The sequence below is a fragment of the Pleurodeles waltl genome, chromosome 6 (assembly GCF_031143425.1).
Source record: "Pleurodeles waltl isolate 20211129_DDA chromosome 6, aPleWal1.hap1.20221129, whole genome shotgun sequence".
NCBI classification, from domain to species: Eukaryota; Metazoa; Chordata; class Amphibia; order Caudata; family Salamandridae; genus Pleurodeles; species Pleurodeles waltl.
This window is the reverse complement of record NC_090445.1, coordinates 902,243,583-902,261,190: the sequence shown is the minus strand read 5'-3', so window position 1 is coordinate 902,261,190 and position 17,608 is coordinate 902,243,583. Positions and strand designations below refer to the sequence as shown.

The 17,608-nt window shown below is 47.3% G+C and overlaps 1 protein-coding gene across 1 annotated transcript in view; it reads left to right on the top strand.

Moving 5' to 3' along the window:
* The first annotated feature begins 5,596 nt into the window (after window positions 1-5,596).
* Window positions 5,597-17,608, top strand: part of CLRN3 (clarin 3) — a 73,894-nt gene continuing 61,882 nt past the window's right edge. The window contains exon 1 of the mRNA XM_069239715.1: window positions 5,597-5,941. Coding sequence (XP_069095816.1) covers window positions 5,701-5,941 — 241 coding nt within the window. The 5' untranslated portion in view covers window positions 5,597-5,700. The remainder of the gene's footprint in view (window positions 5,942-17,608) is intronic.

Genomic DNA, 17,608 nt, shown 5'->3' with positions numbered 1-17,608 from the left:
TCGCTATTCAAATCAATCTCCTTGAAGGCACCTTAAAAACCACTGTGACCCTAGCTGCCTTCAAGAGCCGTTTAGTGGAGATAAATGTGGAATTAAATGAAACCAAAGAATTCTTGACTAACCAGAAAATGTCTAAACTCCAAAAGGATATCACTAGATTCAGTAGGGAAAAGATATATCCCTATATTCAAGACGATTTTGACACACAATCACGTTCTTCAGATGAGTCACAGTCCTACCCCAGAAAGCCCCGCAATAATAGCAACAGTTCGTCCTCAGATGGATGGAGTACAGATGAGAGCACTCTCTCTCAACCCTTCTATAATTATCCTCAGTTCCCAGGCAGCCACCAAATGCCTTGGCAACCACCATATCCATTCTATCAACCTCGCCCCATGATCCCATTCATGCCTTTTTTAGGCCAAGGCCGGGGCAGAGGCAGAAGAAGAGGCAGAGGCAAACGTGTGCAATGGTCCAGAGAAGAACCACAAATGGTCACCAGGAGCCAGGGCAAGCACCAGCCCCCGAAAACTTAGTAGTGATCCTTTCCACAAGAACTCTCACGGACATTGAGATAACAGCACTTAATCGAGGTTTAGGGTTTGTCCCTACTCCATCTGAAGATTTATTTCGACTTAATTGTGAACTTTCACAATTTTTTCACAAAATCCGGCTACAATTCTACTTTGACGACCGCCCAGTGAATAGCACACTGGGGGACTCTGGGCTTAGACCCAGGTCAACATTTGATACCCCCTGTCGGCTGTCCCCTACGAAGTTCAAACATTTGAAAAACCTGTTCTTGCGGACCTCACATCCATATGCCCGCAACATCCCTTCATTAACATTTCGACTAACGAGAGGAAGGCTCTTGAAGGACTGTCTAACGATAATTCCGTCGTTATAAAACAAGCTGACAAGGGAGGCGCTATTGTTATAATGAACACTGACGACTATCGCAAGGAATATTTGCGCTTGCTAGGGGATGAGACCTACTATGCCTTGATTCCGCATGACCCTACCTCGAAACTTCAAACTCAGATAAGGGTTATGATCTCAGAGGCATCCAACATTGAATGGATCACCCCAAAAGAAGCTTCTTTCCTAGATGGAACCAATCCGGTAACTCCCTATTTCTATTGCTTACCTAAAATCCAGAAGGGAACACAACTCCCTCCGGGGCGACCAATTGTGTAAGGGATTGGTTTAATCCTCGAGCCCCTATCGATCTTTTGCGATCACTTTCTACAACCACTTGTAAAGGGCTCCTCCACTTATTTACAAGACACTAAAGACGTATTAAATCTGATCGAGACTATTAATAACACAGTAGATGTCCAAGCACTAATTACTATGGACGTGGAGGCTCTCTATACTAATATACCCCAAGATGCAACTTTACAGGTAGTGGAATCTCTACTACAGCGCAATAGTGACAATTTGACGTCACCCATTGCATTTATCATGCAATGCGCCACATTAGCAATGAAAGAAAATTTATTTTGATTTGAAGATCAATTTTATCATCAGATTAGAGGTACTAGCATGGGAAGCACCTTTGCTCCCAGCTTGGCATGCCTCTATATGTATAACTTTGAAAAACAATTCATTTTGCCAGCTTCTAATCCTTTCACCAATAACATAAAATTGTGGCGGCGGTACATTGACGACATCTTGGTTGTATGGCAAGGCCCCTTGGCTACAGCTAGTTCACTGACTGAGTGGGTAAATACACTAAACCCATATTCGAAATTCACTTCTACGGTGTCGGATAAGGAGGTCCATTTTTTGGCCCTTCTGATTACAATTGAACAGGGTAAATTATTAACTGTACTTACCATAAACCAACAGATCGCAACAGCCTGCTTATGTACGAGAGTCATCATCCTAAATCTCTCTGTGACAACTTACTGTTTGGCCAATTCTTGCCACTACGACGAAACTGCTCCTCAATACAGGAATACAGTACCCAAGCAGACGATCTTCAAACAAAACTCCTTGCACGACATTATCCCCAACATGTCATCAACCGAGCTCGTAAGAGAGCAAGGAACAATAATCGTGATTCTCTACTTCAAACTAACACTAGAGTCACGAATAGACGGTTGACCTGTGTGTCTACATTCACCCCTCTATCTAACCAGATAAAAAAACTGATTAATCAGAGGTGGCCTATCCTTAACAGTGGGGGCAATACCATTCCTAGGCCCCTATTTGCAATTAAACGATCTAAAAACATTAAAGACCTGATAGTCCATACCCGTCCAAAAGACACATCGCGAACACAGACACAAACTACACTCTGGAATCTTCCACCTGTAATTGGCCATTATCCCTGTGGACACTGCAATGTCTGTCAATTGACTAGCCCCAACAAAACTTTAGATTTGGCACCTATAGGTCAATGGCACCTGACAAAACACACGAATTGCAACACTAAAAATTGCATTTATATGATCACGTGTCCGTGCGGGCTACGCTATGTAGGCATGACCTCTAGACCAGTTAAAATACGAATTCTGCGCACACTTCTTGGACGCCCCCCACAGTCCTGATGATTTAAGTTGGCTCGTACTTGACGCCCCAAGAATCACTACTGACTCTCCGCACTCCTTGTTCAGACAGGAACAACGGTGGGTTTTCAAGCTACATACTGATACGGATGGGTTGAATGATGCCATTCCCTGGACAACATTGTCCGCCTAATCAACCCCTGTAAAAGGATATACCACCGAGTATTCAGTGTCTTCTATCTATTTTTATTTTGATTTTCATTTTTACTTTCAATCCAATTTGGACTGACTGTTTACAGACTATGGTTTTAGGGAGCCCCATTTTTGTATTACTCTGTGGCCCATACCATTCCTTTGTCTACTAGGGCGGTTACTTTCGGCTTCCCTCTTCAAACCATTAATTTTATTAACTGACATAACTCACTATTCGGTTCTAGCCATTCCAAGATGGCCCCCGTTATTTCTAGTCCATTGTTTGTTTTTACTACCCTCCACGAGGCTGTCGGAGTAATGCCCGTTCTAGTTTTCTATATCTCTGTTCCCAAAGATGGCCGCCGCAACTTCGTCTGCGTCCTTCTTCTATTTCTAAGACTCGCTCCGATGCAGTTCCCGGAGTGTAGTCCTTCTGCAGTCTTTCCTACCCTCTCCCATTTCTGCCGGGGAACTTCCCTTTAAAAGACTTGCATCGAGTCGGGTAGCTGTCTATACGGGAGAGCACGTCAGGGTAGGTTTCCCTGCAGACTGCCGTCATCCACTAAGTAAGTGGCCTCGCTTTTTCGTGTCTATCACTTTTCTCTTTTGCTTATTTATTTTGGGGACAAACAATGAGCTCAATTAATGACATCTCACAGAGTACTAACAGATTTAGGTCGGGGTAATTCCTCAATATCCTATGGATAACCACACTTTGCCAGTGTGTTTTTTCTTTTGTAAATCACTCTGCAGACTATCACACTCTGCTACAATACTCACCAAGCCTTTTTTCAAATATCTCCTGCGGTTAAACTGTTAAATACCTCCCAGCTTTCTTTCAACAATGTCACAAATGCTAGTGATGAGTATGTGTTTGAATTTCCGAGTTACATAGACTAATAATGTTCTTTGTGTTCACAATCACTTTAATCAACCGACCTCTAGCAGTGAATGTGACTGTCTTGGTTTTGATTGATTGTACTGTATTCATTGTGTTTGCTTTACCACCCTATTAGTAGTGACCGCTTTCGGCATGCTACTTCCCAAGGGGCCCCCCATGTATCAAGGGATGGTAAGCATATTGCCTTATTATGTTTTTACACGACTGGTTACCACACACTGTTGTGTCACGGGTGTCCTTCCTTATTTTTCCGTGTGTTTTGATCAAAATGATTTATTTGTATTTTTCTAGGGCGACCATTAAAGGTTTTTGACAATTAGTGAACTTCAATGTAAGTGACTACATGATTTGTTTGACATTTTTGCAAACTTTCGGTAATATAGACAGGAGAAGTCTTGTTATGTATTGGTCCTGAAGAAGCGTCATAGGATCTTGTTAGACCACTGTACGCGAAACATGTTGACCATGCCCTAGGAGCCTGACGATAATCTCCCAAAACTCCAGCACTATGCAGAAAGTGGTTGAGCATTATTTCTCATTTTACACTTTCCTTCTGTTTTTAATCTTGGTCCCGGTCTTATTCTATTGATTAATTAAACTGACTCGCTCCATTAGGACTGGGAACCATTTTTATCACTCTCCTGCCAGGATTAACGCCTGACCGTAACACCAGGTCTTGTAGTGTCCGCTACCACGGCTGCTACCTAAAAAGATCTCCGGCAAAGAGCCCCCTTACGGGGAGCCTGTCAGACATTGCAGTGCCGGTCTGACAAGGAGCTACCCGATGATGAAGCATGACATCCTCTTGGATGTGTGAGGGCTCTTGCTCCTGAACTTTAATGTTCCCCTAGTTATTATATATTTTTTCGTTTGGAACAGTGTACACCTTTTTGTATGTTCAGTATCACGGAAGTGGTTCTGGTATAATAGTGGTTGTTTAGGGGAGATCTCTTGAAGGTTGAGGTATATTTGGTTTTTGATGCTATTTTGCTTTATTTGAGCTCATCATGGCTTAGTCAGAGGAGGATCAGAGTCTAGATGCCTCCGTATCTTTAATAATATCTTGATTTTCTACCCATCGTGGCTGTGGAAAATTTGCATTCACCAGTTCTGTCTTTAAAACAGATCATTGTAAGTTGTAAAAAGTAAACAAAACTGCACTCCTTTCCAATCATAACTGAGTCTACACAAAGAGGCAATCCTGGTGAAGAAAGTGATGTTTTTAAAAGAAGCACCCTACCACATTTAGCCGTATATATCAAATATGTAATCCAAAAAGCACAACTTGAACCCCACTACTTTCTTTCACCTTTTTGATGAATGTTCCTGGCTTATTTGGTACACATGTTTTAGTATCACTTAGCCTTTTTACAGGCTGTAATACGTTAGTAAACTGACATGATGGTCAGTATCCCAAATTTGAACATTGTTCCAGCACCGCTGCTCACTAATAGAACTAGTAAACTGTTTTGCACGTGGGAAAGACATGCTCATGAATCTTAAATGACGTGTCACTTTCTCGTCACCTCTTTGAGAAGAGGAACCCTCCATTTCTCAAGGACGGCCCATTTTGCGAAACTGGAGGGGAACCACTGATTGAATAACCTCCAATTTCTTGCATAAAAGATTTCCAGTTCACGAATAAGTTAATTTATGGCGACAATCAGCAATCAACTCTAATTGACGACCTCCGCTGCTGACAGATCAAAAGAGACACGGGAACCCACGAGCTGCAATGTATAAACAGGATCATGTTCTTTAATGCTTGCTTTCACACAAAAGCGTCATTTATGGCCTATTCGGGGTTGCCCATTTGTTGGGAAAGAGGTAATCAAAGATTACACTATTCATGGACATAGTAGTGACTTATTCCAGAGTGCTCTGTTACTGGGCTGATGTCTCTATAGCAACACTGCTCTCCCGACCAAAGTCTAATCACTTTTATTGCCTTGGTTGGTGCAAAGTTTACCTTCATCCTCTGAGAGGGAAACGAGCCACTGAGAAACATCCCATCCCTTGTGAACCTTCCTCTTCACAGCTGGGCTCTCGTGCAGAGGGGGCGCGCAGAACAGCTCCCCTCGAAAGGACGACACCATGCCGTCCAGGAAAAAGACGTCCATGTTCTTGGCCGGCTTCCTTACCAGTGTTGGGTCCTTCGTACTGGTTTGCACTTCCCTGGGAACACAGGACTGGGTATCCAGCAGGATTGCGTTCACCGAATTATCTGCGGGTAATGCTTCTGGGGGATACGTCAGCTTAACATACGGGCTTTTTGAAGGCAAATCACAGACGATATATGATTCTGGACTCGGCAAGCCAGAATCCACATTTCAAGGTAATTATTTACATTTTATTTTGTATGCCTTTCATTCTGGAATCCCAAGCTCTTGTCCGAGGTTCTAAAGTTACGCTTAAGCATGTAAACATTGTGGACTGAAAGTGATATTGGGTTGGGCTGGGTGAGAATGTAACGCCTTTAGCATCGTTCCCTGCGACCGTCAGTCAGTAATCTCAGCCATTGGCCTGGCAGTCCTGGCTGCAATTAACTCAAAAAGAGACCTATTTTTCGCTTTTCCCCTTTTAAAATAAATATAGATATGAAGTAAGTTGTATTCTATATGTATTTATCTCCAAAAGTCAGTAAAGGTAAGCTACACTTGTGAGTAATTTATATGTGCAAATCTACCCTAACACATTTGAGTAACTTTACTGCTTTTGACGATTCCCAAAATCTGAGTGTAAAGACACTCAACTGTGTAGACTTACACATCACCACCCCTGAAAAAGGGGGTGAAGCCCAATTTACAAGTGTAAATTACCACTAAAAAACAGTTACACATCGTGCATCAAACATGGATAATCCCCCCACTGAAAATAATTTAGGCAGGGGCTTAAATGCAAATATTTAAAACGATAAATAAATATAATTTAAAGTTGAACAAATATTTAAAATAGTACATATTTTACAATTCTAAAATATTTTAATAACATTTCTGCATTTATAAATTATATAATAATCAATTGTATTAAATATAAATATAAATAAATTACTTTTAATTAATTATATACATCAACTTTTATTAACTGTTAATGCATAATAAAACATGTAATGTGGTAACAGTTTGCACAAAACCCGTTTTGCGATTCGGTAACCTGGTTACCGAATCCCAAAACAGGTTTGCAAGTCGCAATTAGGAAGGGGAGTCCCCTTCCTAATTGCGCGTCGCAGTGGAATGCCAGATTGCTTTGTGACCACGAACGCGGTCGCAAAGCAATTGCAGTTTGCACCCATTTGAAATGGATGGTAACCCATTCGCAAAAGGGGAGGGGTCACCATGGGACCTCTTCCCCTTTGTGAATGGAACTGCAAACATGTTTTCAGAGCAGCTCTGAAAAAATGAAACAAAACCGTTTCATTTTTCGTTTTTGTAATGCATCTCGTTTTCCTTTATGTAAAACGGGCTGCATTACAAAAAAAACTGCTTTATTAAAAAGCTGTCACAGACATGGTGGTCTGCTGTCCGCAGCAGGCTACCATCCCTGTGAATGCAGCCACTCGCCAGGTGGTCGCAAATTGCGACCCACCTCATTAATATTAATGAGGTGGGCCTTCGCGACCCCCTTGCGAGTCACAGATGGTGTCAGGGACACCATACTACATTCCAATTTGCTCTGACTCGCAATTTGCAAGTCACAAATTGGAATCTTCCTACATCTGTCCCATTGTTGGTTCCCTTGATCCCAAGATAGCCCCAAGGAAACAGTTTATCCTGCTGTTGGTGCCTGGTACCCTGAGGTTACACCTCTGAGAACAGTGACTGTGCTTTAGCTGGCCAAAGCAGTGATGGGAATGTTTACTTGAGAAAGTATCCCCAAGGAGGTGGTGTCTGATAGAGAGACCAGCTTTACAGTATTTAGGAGCACATGAGGTCAATGTGGGATGAGTGTGGGTTTACCTACAAGTTCTTCATACTGTGGCACTCCCAGACCAATGGGTTTGTGGAAAGGTTTAACAAGATCTTGAAAGGCATGACTCTGGTTCTTGATGAGCTCTTCAGGCTTGAGTGAGACATCGTACTGCCATGTTTCTTGTTTGTTTACATGGAAGTACCACAGAAGGGAGAGAAGAGAGTGGGCCTCAGTCCCTTTAACTTCCTGTTTGGTCACCCTGTCAGAGGACTTCTCAATTTTGAGAAGGGGAGATAGGAGAAAGCCCCCAAGAAACTCATACAAGGCATAGTAAACTATGGCGCTGATCATGAATTCAGCGAATGGCTTACACTGTCCACTGAACTTACGACAGGGAGGTTGTCACCATAGAGGCTACCTCCCGTCAGCCCATTAAAAGTTTCCTGCTAAGTCAGCGGTGGAAACATGGGCGGTCATTCCAACCGCCGCCCGCCATGCGATAACCGCCATATGGCTGCTCCGCGGTCAAAAGACCGCTGGGGCCATTTCAACTTTCCCGCTGGGCCGGCGGCCGCTAGCCAAGTTAGCGCCCGCCGGCCCAGCGGGAAAAGGGCCTGCAACACTGAAGCCGGCTCCGAATGGAGCCGGCGGTGTTGCAGGTGTGCGACGGGTGCAGTTGCACCCGTCGCGCTTTTCACTGTCTGCTAGGCAGACAGTGAAAAGCAGGCTGGGGCCCTGTTAGGGGGCCCCTGCACTGCCCATTGGCCAGTGGCATGGGCAGTGCAGGGGCCCCCAGGGGCCCCAGGACACCCGTTCCCGCCGGCCTCTTCCTGGCGGTGAAGACCGCCAGAAACAGGCTGGCGGGAAGGGGGTCAGAATCCCCATGCAGCGCCGCCATGGCGGATTTGGCCAACCGGGGGAAATTCGGTGGGAAACCGCCGGACCCGGTTTTCTGACCGCGGCTTTACCGCCGCGGTCAGAATGGCCCAGGAAGCACCGCCAGCCTGTTGGCGGTGCTTCCGTCATCCGCGTCCCTGGCGGTTTTTACCGCCAGGGTCGGAATGACCCCCATGATCTTCCGCCCACTCGCCTAGTGATAAACAGCCTACAGCATTGTCGCCGGCTCGTAATCAAGCTGGCAGCAATGCTTTAGAGCGCAGGGTGCACAATGTTCACTGCCTGCAGAACAGATAGTGAACACTGCGATAATGCTGGTCGGGGGGGCCTTGGGGCCCCCTGCACCTGTTCTCCACCAGCATTTTAAAGGCAGTGCTACCGCCATGAAACCGCTGGCGGAGAAGGGTGGTCGTAATCCCCAGGGCAGCTCTGCTTGCAGGGCTGCAATAGCAGATTAGAACTGCTGAAACTGCCAGACCGCCAGGATCTCCAATCTTGGAGGAGTTGGCGGCCCGACAGTCAGAGTTGCAATGTGGTGGTCGGACTGAGACATTGGTGGCGGTCCCACTGCCATCCACAAGTTTGGTGGTCTAGTGACCGCCAGACTCGTAATGAGGGCCTATTTGTTGGCCCTCAAAGCAAGGATAGGACAATGCATGAAAATGGCTACCCTTAATTTGCAGGCCAACCAGGAAGTGATGAAACAATGGAAAGCCACTCCGGTAGAATACCAACTTGGCCAGAAAGTGTAGGTCATGGAGCATGTGGAGTTCCAAGCTCTCCACGATCATGTGAAATCAAAAGGAAGAAAGGGGAGATCACCTACCTTGTGGACCTGTAGCCTCCCAGGAGCTCCTTACGGTTCTCACTCTGAACAGATTGAAGATTCATTGTGAGGTATGAAATCACTATGCTGCTATTGACAGATGTGGGTGAGGAGGAGAAAAGTTAATTCATCCCTGACCTCTGGTCATACAATGAGCAGGATGGACCAGTGGTGGTAGTAGCCCACTCCCCCTCCACTTTGACAGAGAATTAACAGATGGAATACTGCCCATTTCTGGGGCAGTTCAACTATTTGTTCTCACTAATCCCAGGGGTCACCAAATGGTGTCCTGATTGAATGAATACGGAGGAGAATATGCCTGTCAAAATCAAGATTTACAAGCCAAAAGACAAAGTGAGAGCCAACATCTAAATGAGGCGTCAAAGATGTTGGTTGGATCTGTGGGTGACTGAGGCCTTCTGTATTTCCCTTCAGGCCCATTGGCATTGGTACCAAAGACTGCCACTCCCATCTGAGTAACACCTCCAAACTTTGGTCTGTGTGGACTGCAGGAGCTCAGTTCAGTCACCAAGACTGATGCAATGCTAACCCCATGTCTAGTGCTGATTAGCTTTAAAACGTTTTTAGCATCAAGACCTCAGAGAGACCGGGACAAATGTGCCAAGCTGATCTGTCCAAGGTGTATTGGTGCTGGGCTTAAGATTCCGTTTTCTCCTGTTTGGACTTTCTAAGCAGCAGTAAATTAAATTCAGCTGGACTATGAAGAAAGGCTATCCAGCCTTGTGGAGTTCTCTTTGTCTACAACCTACAGCCTTGCCCTGTTGAAGGGTTCCGAGGTCCGAAAAGCACTAGGAGTGAAATTAGAAATCTTGACTGGGCGAGCATGTCAAAAGTATCTGACTGGCGAGAAGCTTTCACAGAGCAAAAATTTAAATTCTTATGCTCAGAGAGTTTCCTGGCAAAGCTTATGGCATCACTAGAACTGCATCCATTAAGTATCTGACCTCCACTGTTTCAGGATCCAAATCCCCTTTTCTCCCCTGGTATGCTGCCTGTGCTCTTGTGATTACACCCACCCACTCAGGGAGATCCAGCATTTCTGCATGAGCCATCTTTTCTGCTTCTGCCCATGCAGAAGCCTCTAGGTAATTTCCCAACAGATACTCTACTGTGATGGCAGGGCCACAATCACCTTCTTTGGGCCAGTAACCCCTCCCCATTCTATGCTTACCAAGGCCATAGGCTGGAGCTTAGTCTCATTGTTAGCACTGGTAACCTGGCAAATGATACCAGGCAACATTTGTTCTTAGGAAAGCAGTCTCGCTGCCACCATAGTGACACTGGCATCTGTATCCCTCAGATCTTCTACTTCAGTCCCATTGATTGTTGGCCACTGTCTATACTTCTCCAAGCTTGCTTGGAGGTAAGACAGCCAGGGCTTCAATATTCACCCCACCCAGGAAAACTAAAGAAGCCTCAGTCTGTCCTCTGGCTTCTCCAGAGTACACTTCTATCCCACTCCTACCTATGCTAGCCTATCTCTTGTACTGTCCACTAATGAGAGGAATTTTGGAACATGCTTCATCACCTTTCTTATGGCCTGGTAGATGACCGTCATGACATAACCCAGAAGCCTTTGTTGGATTCCTGTACTTACCCTGGTACCCCTTGCCTTTGGACTTGGAGAAGTCTCAGGCCCACCCTCCTGAGAAGTCTTCTGGGGGCCTTTTGGGAACTCCCTCCGTTTATCTTTATCCATGTTCACCTTTTTCTCCTGCTGGGAAGCCTATGAACCCTTTTTCTGGCCACCTCCACTCTAGGTCTTTTTTGGACACCCTGGATCTGACCTATTTGTTAGTTATCTTCCCTAGCTCTCTGGAAGATGACAACTCAGAATCCACCAGATGCTGATGCAATTTCTCTGTGGTACAGTTAGTGAGAATGTGCTCTTTCATAACAAAATTATACAGCCTATCACAAGTGTCCTCCTTATTGCCTTTGATCCAGCCTTCTAGAATTTTGACTGAACAGTACACAAAGTCGACCCAGGTCTGGTTCTGACCTTTCAGACTATCCATAAGCTTCAGTCTATACTCTGCGGTGGTGAATCCAAACCCTTCTGTGAGTGTCCTTCATATGTGTGTAGGACCCAGCCACTTCCTCAGGGAGGGTCAAAAGTCTATCTCTCTGCCCCTCACTGGGAATAACTCCAAAAGCAGAGAGCCCCCGTGATCAGACAACATCTTCTTCATTCTGCAAGCCCTCTCGAAGGCTTGTAGACTGTAATTTCCATCACTATAGCAATGGAAGCTCCCTTTGGTGATGTTTCGATTAAAGGATTCCTCCTTTTCCCTCTTGGTATAATTGCTACCACCATTTTTGGGCCAAAGGCCCAACTTGGCCCTCCTTTCCTCTAGAACACATCTCCTCTCCATGAGTTCAAGTTTTCTTTCCTCCAGGAGATTAAATTAAACTCTTCCTCTAGGAGTCCTACCCTCTTACCAGTTGGAGCCGGCGGGGGCTTTGCTAGAGTGACTTCTGTTACTTCCCACAGGTGAAGGGGATCTGAGGAAGCATGGGGAGTTTTGGTCTTCCCCTTCTTCCCCTTCAAGTTCTGGGGTTAGGGCATCTTCCTTGAGGTCTACAAGGTCACCTTCTGAGGAAGATACCTCCTTCTCAACTCTTGCCCGTCATTGAGGCTGAGGGCCTTCTCAATGTCCTCTTTTTGGCTGTAGCTCTATAGCCAATGCTTCTTTCATTGCACAGAGCTCTCAGATCACTGATCCAGAGGGTGGCAGGATGGACAAGTCAATACTCTTGGCAGCATCCATTGTGCCTTTTAACCTAAGTGTTGGGAGCGCATAACAATTTAGAAAAAGTGTTAAAAACTTTTCCTAACTAAGCCTTGCTACATATCTAACACAATGGGGCTCTACACAGAGCCCTACAAGCCAATAAGAAAAATGTAAAAAAAAAAAAAAATAGCCAAATTATTTTTGATGCTATAATCAATTTAGTAGATTTCTGATACAAAATTAATTCATGACCAAGTGGTGCTGTGAAACACAAGTTCAGGATCCCACCGCTGCCACCAATGTAGGAAAGTGGAGTATTATGTAGTGTGGGTGTTAGTCCTCACCTTGTTATACTCTCACAATACCCGAAAGATGGTCACTGGATTTACACCAGTAAATCCTTAGCTCAGTTCTGGTAGTGTGGCAAAGAGCCGTCAGGCTTTGTGAAATTATGTTAAGCATTTCAGAGTACCAATATGGGTGATATGTAATTGACACAACTTCAAAGAAATTCAACACCAATTTATAGAAATAGAGCGTATTTTAGACACCGAAAAGAACAGAATTGCTTAAGTACAACAGGAGTTATGAATTTTTGAATCAAAATTAAATCAGAGCAAACATGGCATCTAAATGTTGCTTTGAAGTCAATAGAGAAACACCATTTGTAGCAAATCACTACTTAGAGAACAAGGTACTTGGCACCCTTGCAGGGTTAAGGAGGTGCAGTCCCTTGGACCAGCTCACAACAGTCAGTTCAGTTTGCCTTGGCTCAAGGCACCCAGGTGCAGATTTGTCCTGCCTGTCTGTGGTGCTTAACGGGACTAGTGGTGCTGCTGATTTTACCGCTTACACAACAGAGCTGGCAAAGGTATGCATAAACTCAGCTGGGGCTGTATTGCAAATGTCAGATGCAGGCTGCACGATGTGTACTGCAGTTGCAGCATCGAATTGGGGGGGGGGGGGTCATTTACCGGATTGTTGACCAAAAAGCTTTGGCAGTGGTAAAGGGCAGAAAAGCTTTAAGAACTTCACAAGGTCCAGAGGAGCGATATAGCTGCCTAAAACATCAAGGCAGACAAGACTACAACTTCCAGAAGACACTGGACCACCTGGCTTTCACCAATCCCATGGTGGACCCGATGGCCAGTGACTCTTTGGGTTCTGCAAGCATTTTTACCTTCACTGCCACTAGTACAAGGGAGACTGAGGGTGCTTCTGGCTTCCAAAGTGGTCCCTCTATTTGGGAGTGCCAAGTTGCAGCTGAGGACAAGTCAATGGTGCAGTTCTCAGTCTGTTGCCTCAGGGACAGAGTATCCCTATTTTGCCTTGTGGCAGTGGGCAAAGTCCAATTGTTGGTGACACAGGGTTCTTCTTGGTCCTCCTTCAAAGTTGTTTGATTAGATATGAGGTTCTAGTGTCAGGGGTGTCCATTAAATCCTGGTTTTAGGTTATTTAGAGGTGTGGAGACTAGTGGCCAATGGGCAGCCAGCTCCTATAGCAAATTCACCCTTGAGGTGACCACCTCCGGAGGGTCGGGTCATCTCTTGCTACCCAGAAACCTCTAATCTGCCATTCCTAAAATGGCAGAAATCGAAATTTAGTGCACAGACCAGGCTGCTCAACCTAGAGATTTGGTCAGCCTGCTAGGGGTTTGCACTTTCCTACATACCTAGTTTCCACCTGACCACAAGCAAATGTTTCTGGGAGGGCTGTTTACTCCACTGGGGAACAGCACAGATGGAAAACGGGAGTGGTGAAGTGTCCATTCAGGTGTGACCTCCTTCCTGCCGCGTACTTTGTTCCTGACTCCTGGGAGAGTTCACACTACCTGGCAGGAGGTCAGAATCCTGTCTTGATGGCAGCAGGAATGGCATCAATCTAGGGTTTTAGGGGTGCCACCTGGCCGCTCCCTACCAAGTACACCACCAACCCCTGCCCTATCTGCCACTTACTGGCCTTGATAGTGAGGTCTGTGGCTCACAGCACCTTTAACACTTATCAGATGTGGTGCAAGTGGTCCTCCCAACTGGAGCTGAAAACAACAATGTCGTCAAGGCAGGCGGCACTGAAGTTTTCAGGACCAGCCAGGACCTGGTTGACCAATCTCTGGAAGGTGGCAGGGATGTTCTTTAACCCAACGGGCATGACCTGAACTGAAAATGCCCCTGTGGCATTGAAGACGCCAAACTTTCCTTGGCCCCATCATTTAGAGCAATCTGCCAGTACCCTGATGTTAAACCAAAATACTGAGAAACTTGGCAGCCCCCAACCGATCAATGACCTCATCCACTCTGGGGATGGGGTGAGCCCCAGTCTTGGTGATGGCATTGAGCCCCCAGTATTCCACACAGAACCAGAGTTGTTGTGTGGCACCAGGTGCAGCTGCCTTGGGTACCAAAACCACTGGACTGGACCAAGGGCTGCTAGAGTGCTCAATCACCCCTAAAGCCAACCTCATCCTTAATGCTGGCCTTCACGCTATCACCTAGCCCGTAAACCCTGTGTTTCATGGGCAGGCTCACCCCAGTGTCCACAGGGGTGAGTGAGAACAGAGCCGCAAACTGTCCTCGTAACTGGCGACAGTCTACTGCTGCTCTAGGGCCAGAGAAGGGGAGAGAACCACACCTTCTATTGACCCATCCTGCTTCTTGGCAGACAGGAGGACAGGGAGAGGTTGACTCTTCTCTTACACCCCATCATCAGTAGCCAGAAGCATGGCTAACCTCTTGAAGTGGAGCTTGAGGCGGTTCACATGCCTCAAGGGGTTCCTTGGAGTCTGCAAGTCCATGTCCATTTGTCCTGTAGAGCACACAGTCCACTGGGGCCATGACCCACACTTTCTGGCCGGGCTGAAACTCAACCAGAGTGGTATTCTGGTTGTACCAGCGTTTTATGTTCTCCTGGCTTGCCTCTGAGTTCTCTTGTGTGACCTTCCTGGAGCGGGCAGTCTGGTTTCTGAAGGCCAATATGTAGCTAAATACATCCTGGTTTGGCTTCCTAGGAGCTTGTCCCAGCCCTTTGTCACCAGACTCAGAAGTCTTCTGACCGGTTGCCTAAACAACAGCTCAAAGGGGCTAAAGCCAAGCCCTTTCTGTGGTACTTCCCAGTTGGCAAACAGAAGGCATGGTAAGAGGATGTCCTGCTTACGCCTCATGGAGTCTGACAGACCCCCAGTCATGCCTTTCAGGGTGCGGTTGAACCTCCCGTTACTTTGGGGGTGGTAAGGGGTGGTGAACTTGTAGTTGACACCACTCTCCTACCACATGGCCTTTATGTACACGGACATAGGGGGTCATTCTGACTTCGGCGGGTGGCGGAGGCCGCCCGCCGAAGTTCCCCCGACAGAATACCGCTGCGCGGTCAAAAGACCACCGCGGTAATTCTGAGTTTCCCGCTGGGCCGGCGGGCGACCGCCAGAAGGCCGCCCGCCGGCCCAGCGGGAAACCCCCTTCCACAAGGATGACGGCTCCGAATGGAGCTGGCGGAGTGGAAAGGGTGCGACGGGTGCAGTTGCACCCGTCGCGATTTTCAGTGTCTGCTTGGCAGACACTGAAAATCTTTGTGGGGCCCTGTTAGGGGGCCCCTGCAGTGCCCATGCCATTGGCATGGGCACTGCAGGGGCCCCCAGGGGCCCCACGACACCCGTTACCTCCATCCTGTTCCTGGCGGTGAAAACCACCAGGAACAGGATGGCGGTAAGGGGGTCGGAATCCCCATGGCGGCGCTGCAAGCAGCGCCGCCGTGGAGGATTCCCTTGGGCAGCGGGAAACCGGCGGGATACCGCCGGTTTCTCGTATCTGACCGCGGTCTGAATGCCCACGGAAGCACCGCCAGCCTGTTGGCGGTGCTTCCTCCAACCCCGGCCCTGGCGGTCCATGACCGCCAGGGTCGGAATGACCCCCATAAAGTTGATACCCCATCAGATGCCACCTTCTTGGGGAAACACTCTTGGGTAAAGATCCCCATCACTCACCTGGTGGGACCCCCTTCTTGCTGCCAGGTAGGTCACCCAGTAGGTGCTGGGGCGTCCCCCTCGAGGTCAGCCTCTGCCCGAACCGTGGGAACTTCTGGGGTGGGTTTCCTGTGCCCCTTGCCCTATCTCTTGGCATTCACCTGGGTCAGTGTTTCAGGCTCCAAGTCTGCCTGATCACTCTGACTGGCTGCCATGGACCAAGTGGTCACACACGCCCACTCTGGCAACCCCAACATCCCCAAGTGTGACCTGAGCTCCATCACCTTCCAGGCAGAAGTCTCTAGGTTGTTGCCCAACTGACAGTCAATAGGCATGGCAGTACTCACAGCTACCCTCAGAGAACCTGAGGCCTCCCCACTCAAAGGGAACCTGCACCACCCTACACTGGCACTCCGAGTTGTCTACTGCATACTTGGTGGAATGCCCTGGGGACTATCTGCTCTTCAGATACCAGGTGACACCCTGACCGTGGACACACTGGCTCCAGTATCTTTGAGAGCCTCTACCCTCTGCCCATTGATGGTCACCCATTGCCTGTATTTCCTAGTGTTACCAAGCCTTAGGTTTCGCTGGACCATCTCACGTCCCATAGTTAGACAAGGGTCATCTTGGTGGGTTCCCCACACCCACCGGGACCAACTGCTCCACAAGTCCCCTAGGTTTGCACACCAGTGGGTGGCTGTGTCCACTTGTGACATTTGGGATCTCCCTTCATGTGACCCACTTGGTCACAAGCAAGGCACTTACAGGGTGTCCCGCCTCTTCAGGCTTTCCTAAAGAGGCCCATGGTTTCTTATCTCCTGGGGGGTGGGAATTCTTACCCAGGTTACTAGATTAGGGCCCTTTGGAGAACTATTTTTGTTTACTCTTGTCCCCCTCACTCTGCTGCTGGGAACCCTGCCCACCTTTGGCAGAGTTCCCCCCATAAGCCTTCAAGTACTCACCCAGAGGTCTGCCACCATAGCAAGCTTCCTGGGGTCAGTCAGCTTACTATCAGTCAAGTGCTGGCACAGCTCTGCAAAACACAGACGACACAAGTGCTCCCTTGCAATCAGGTTGTACAGTCCCTGAAAATCTGTCACAGTACTGCCCTTCACCCAATCATCCAGTGCTCTGCAAAACAAATCTACACATTTCGAACAGGTCTGGGACTCAGTTTTCTTACTCCCGCTAGAACGATCCTTGTACTTGTCAAGAGTGAGGCCATACCTGGTGAGAAGGGCTTCCTTCATGTCAGTGTAGGTGAGGTTATACCCCTTACCCAAAGGTAGCAAAGTGTCCCACACCTCCTGTGTGAAGTGGTTACACAATCAAGCTCCCCAATTCTTCTCAGGGACCCCATTCATGTGGATGGATGCCTCATATCCCTGAAACCACCTCTGGATGCCGGCACCCTTCTTGTACTCTCTTCCTACATTTTTAGGAATGTGTACTATTCTCTGTGGCTGCACTGACGTACTGCTGCCACCATCATTGTTGAATCTGCTCCTCTGATCCAGCTTCTTCATTCTGAACTCATGGTCTAAAATGATCTTCCCTTCCTCCATGGCCCGCTTCTCCTTTTGGTCCTCCATTTTTAATCTCTTCAACTCTATCTGGTGCCTCCTGGCTTCTCGCCTGTCATCCAGCTCCTATGGA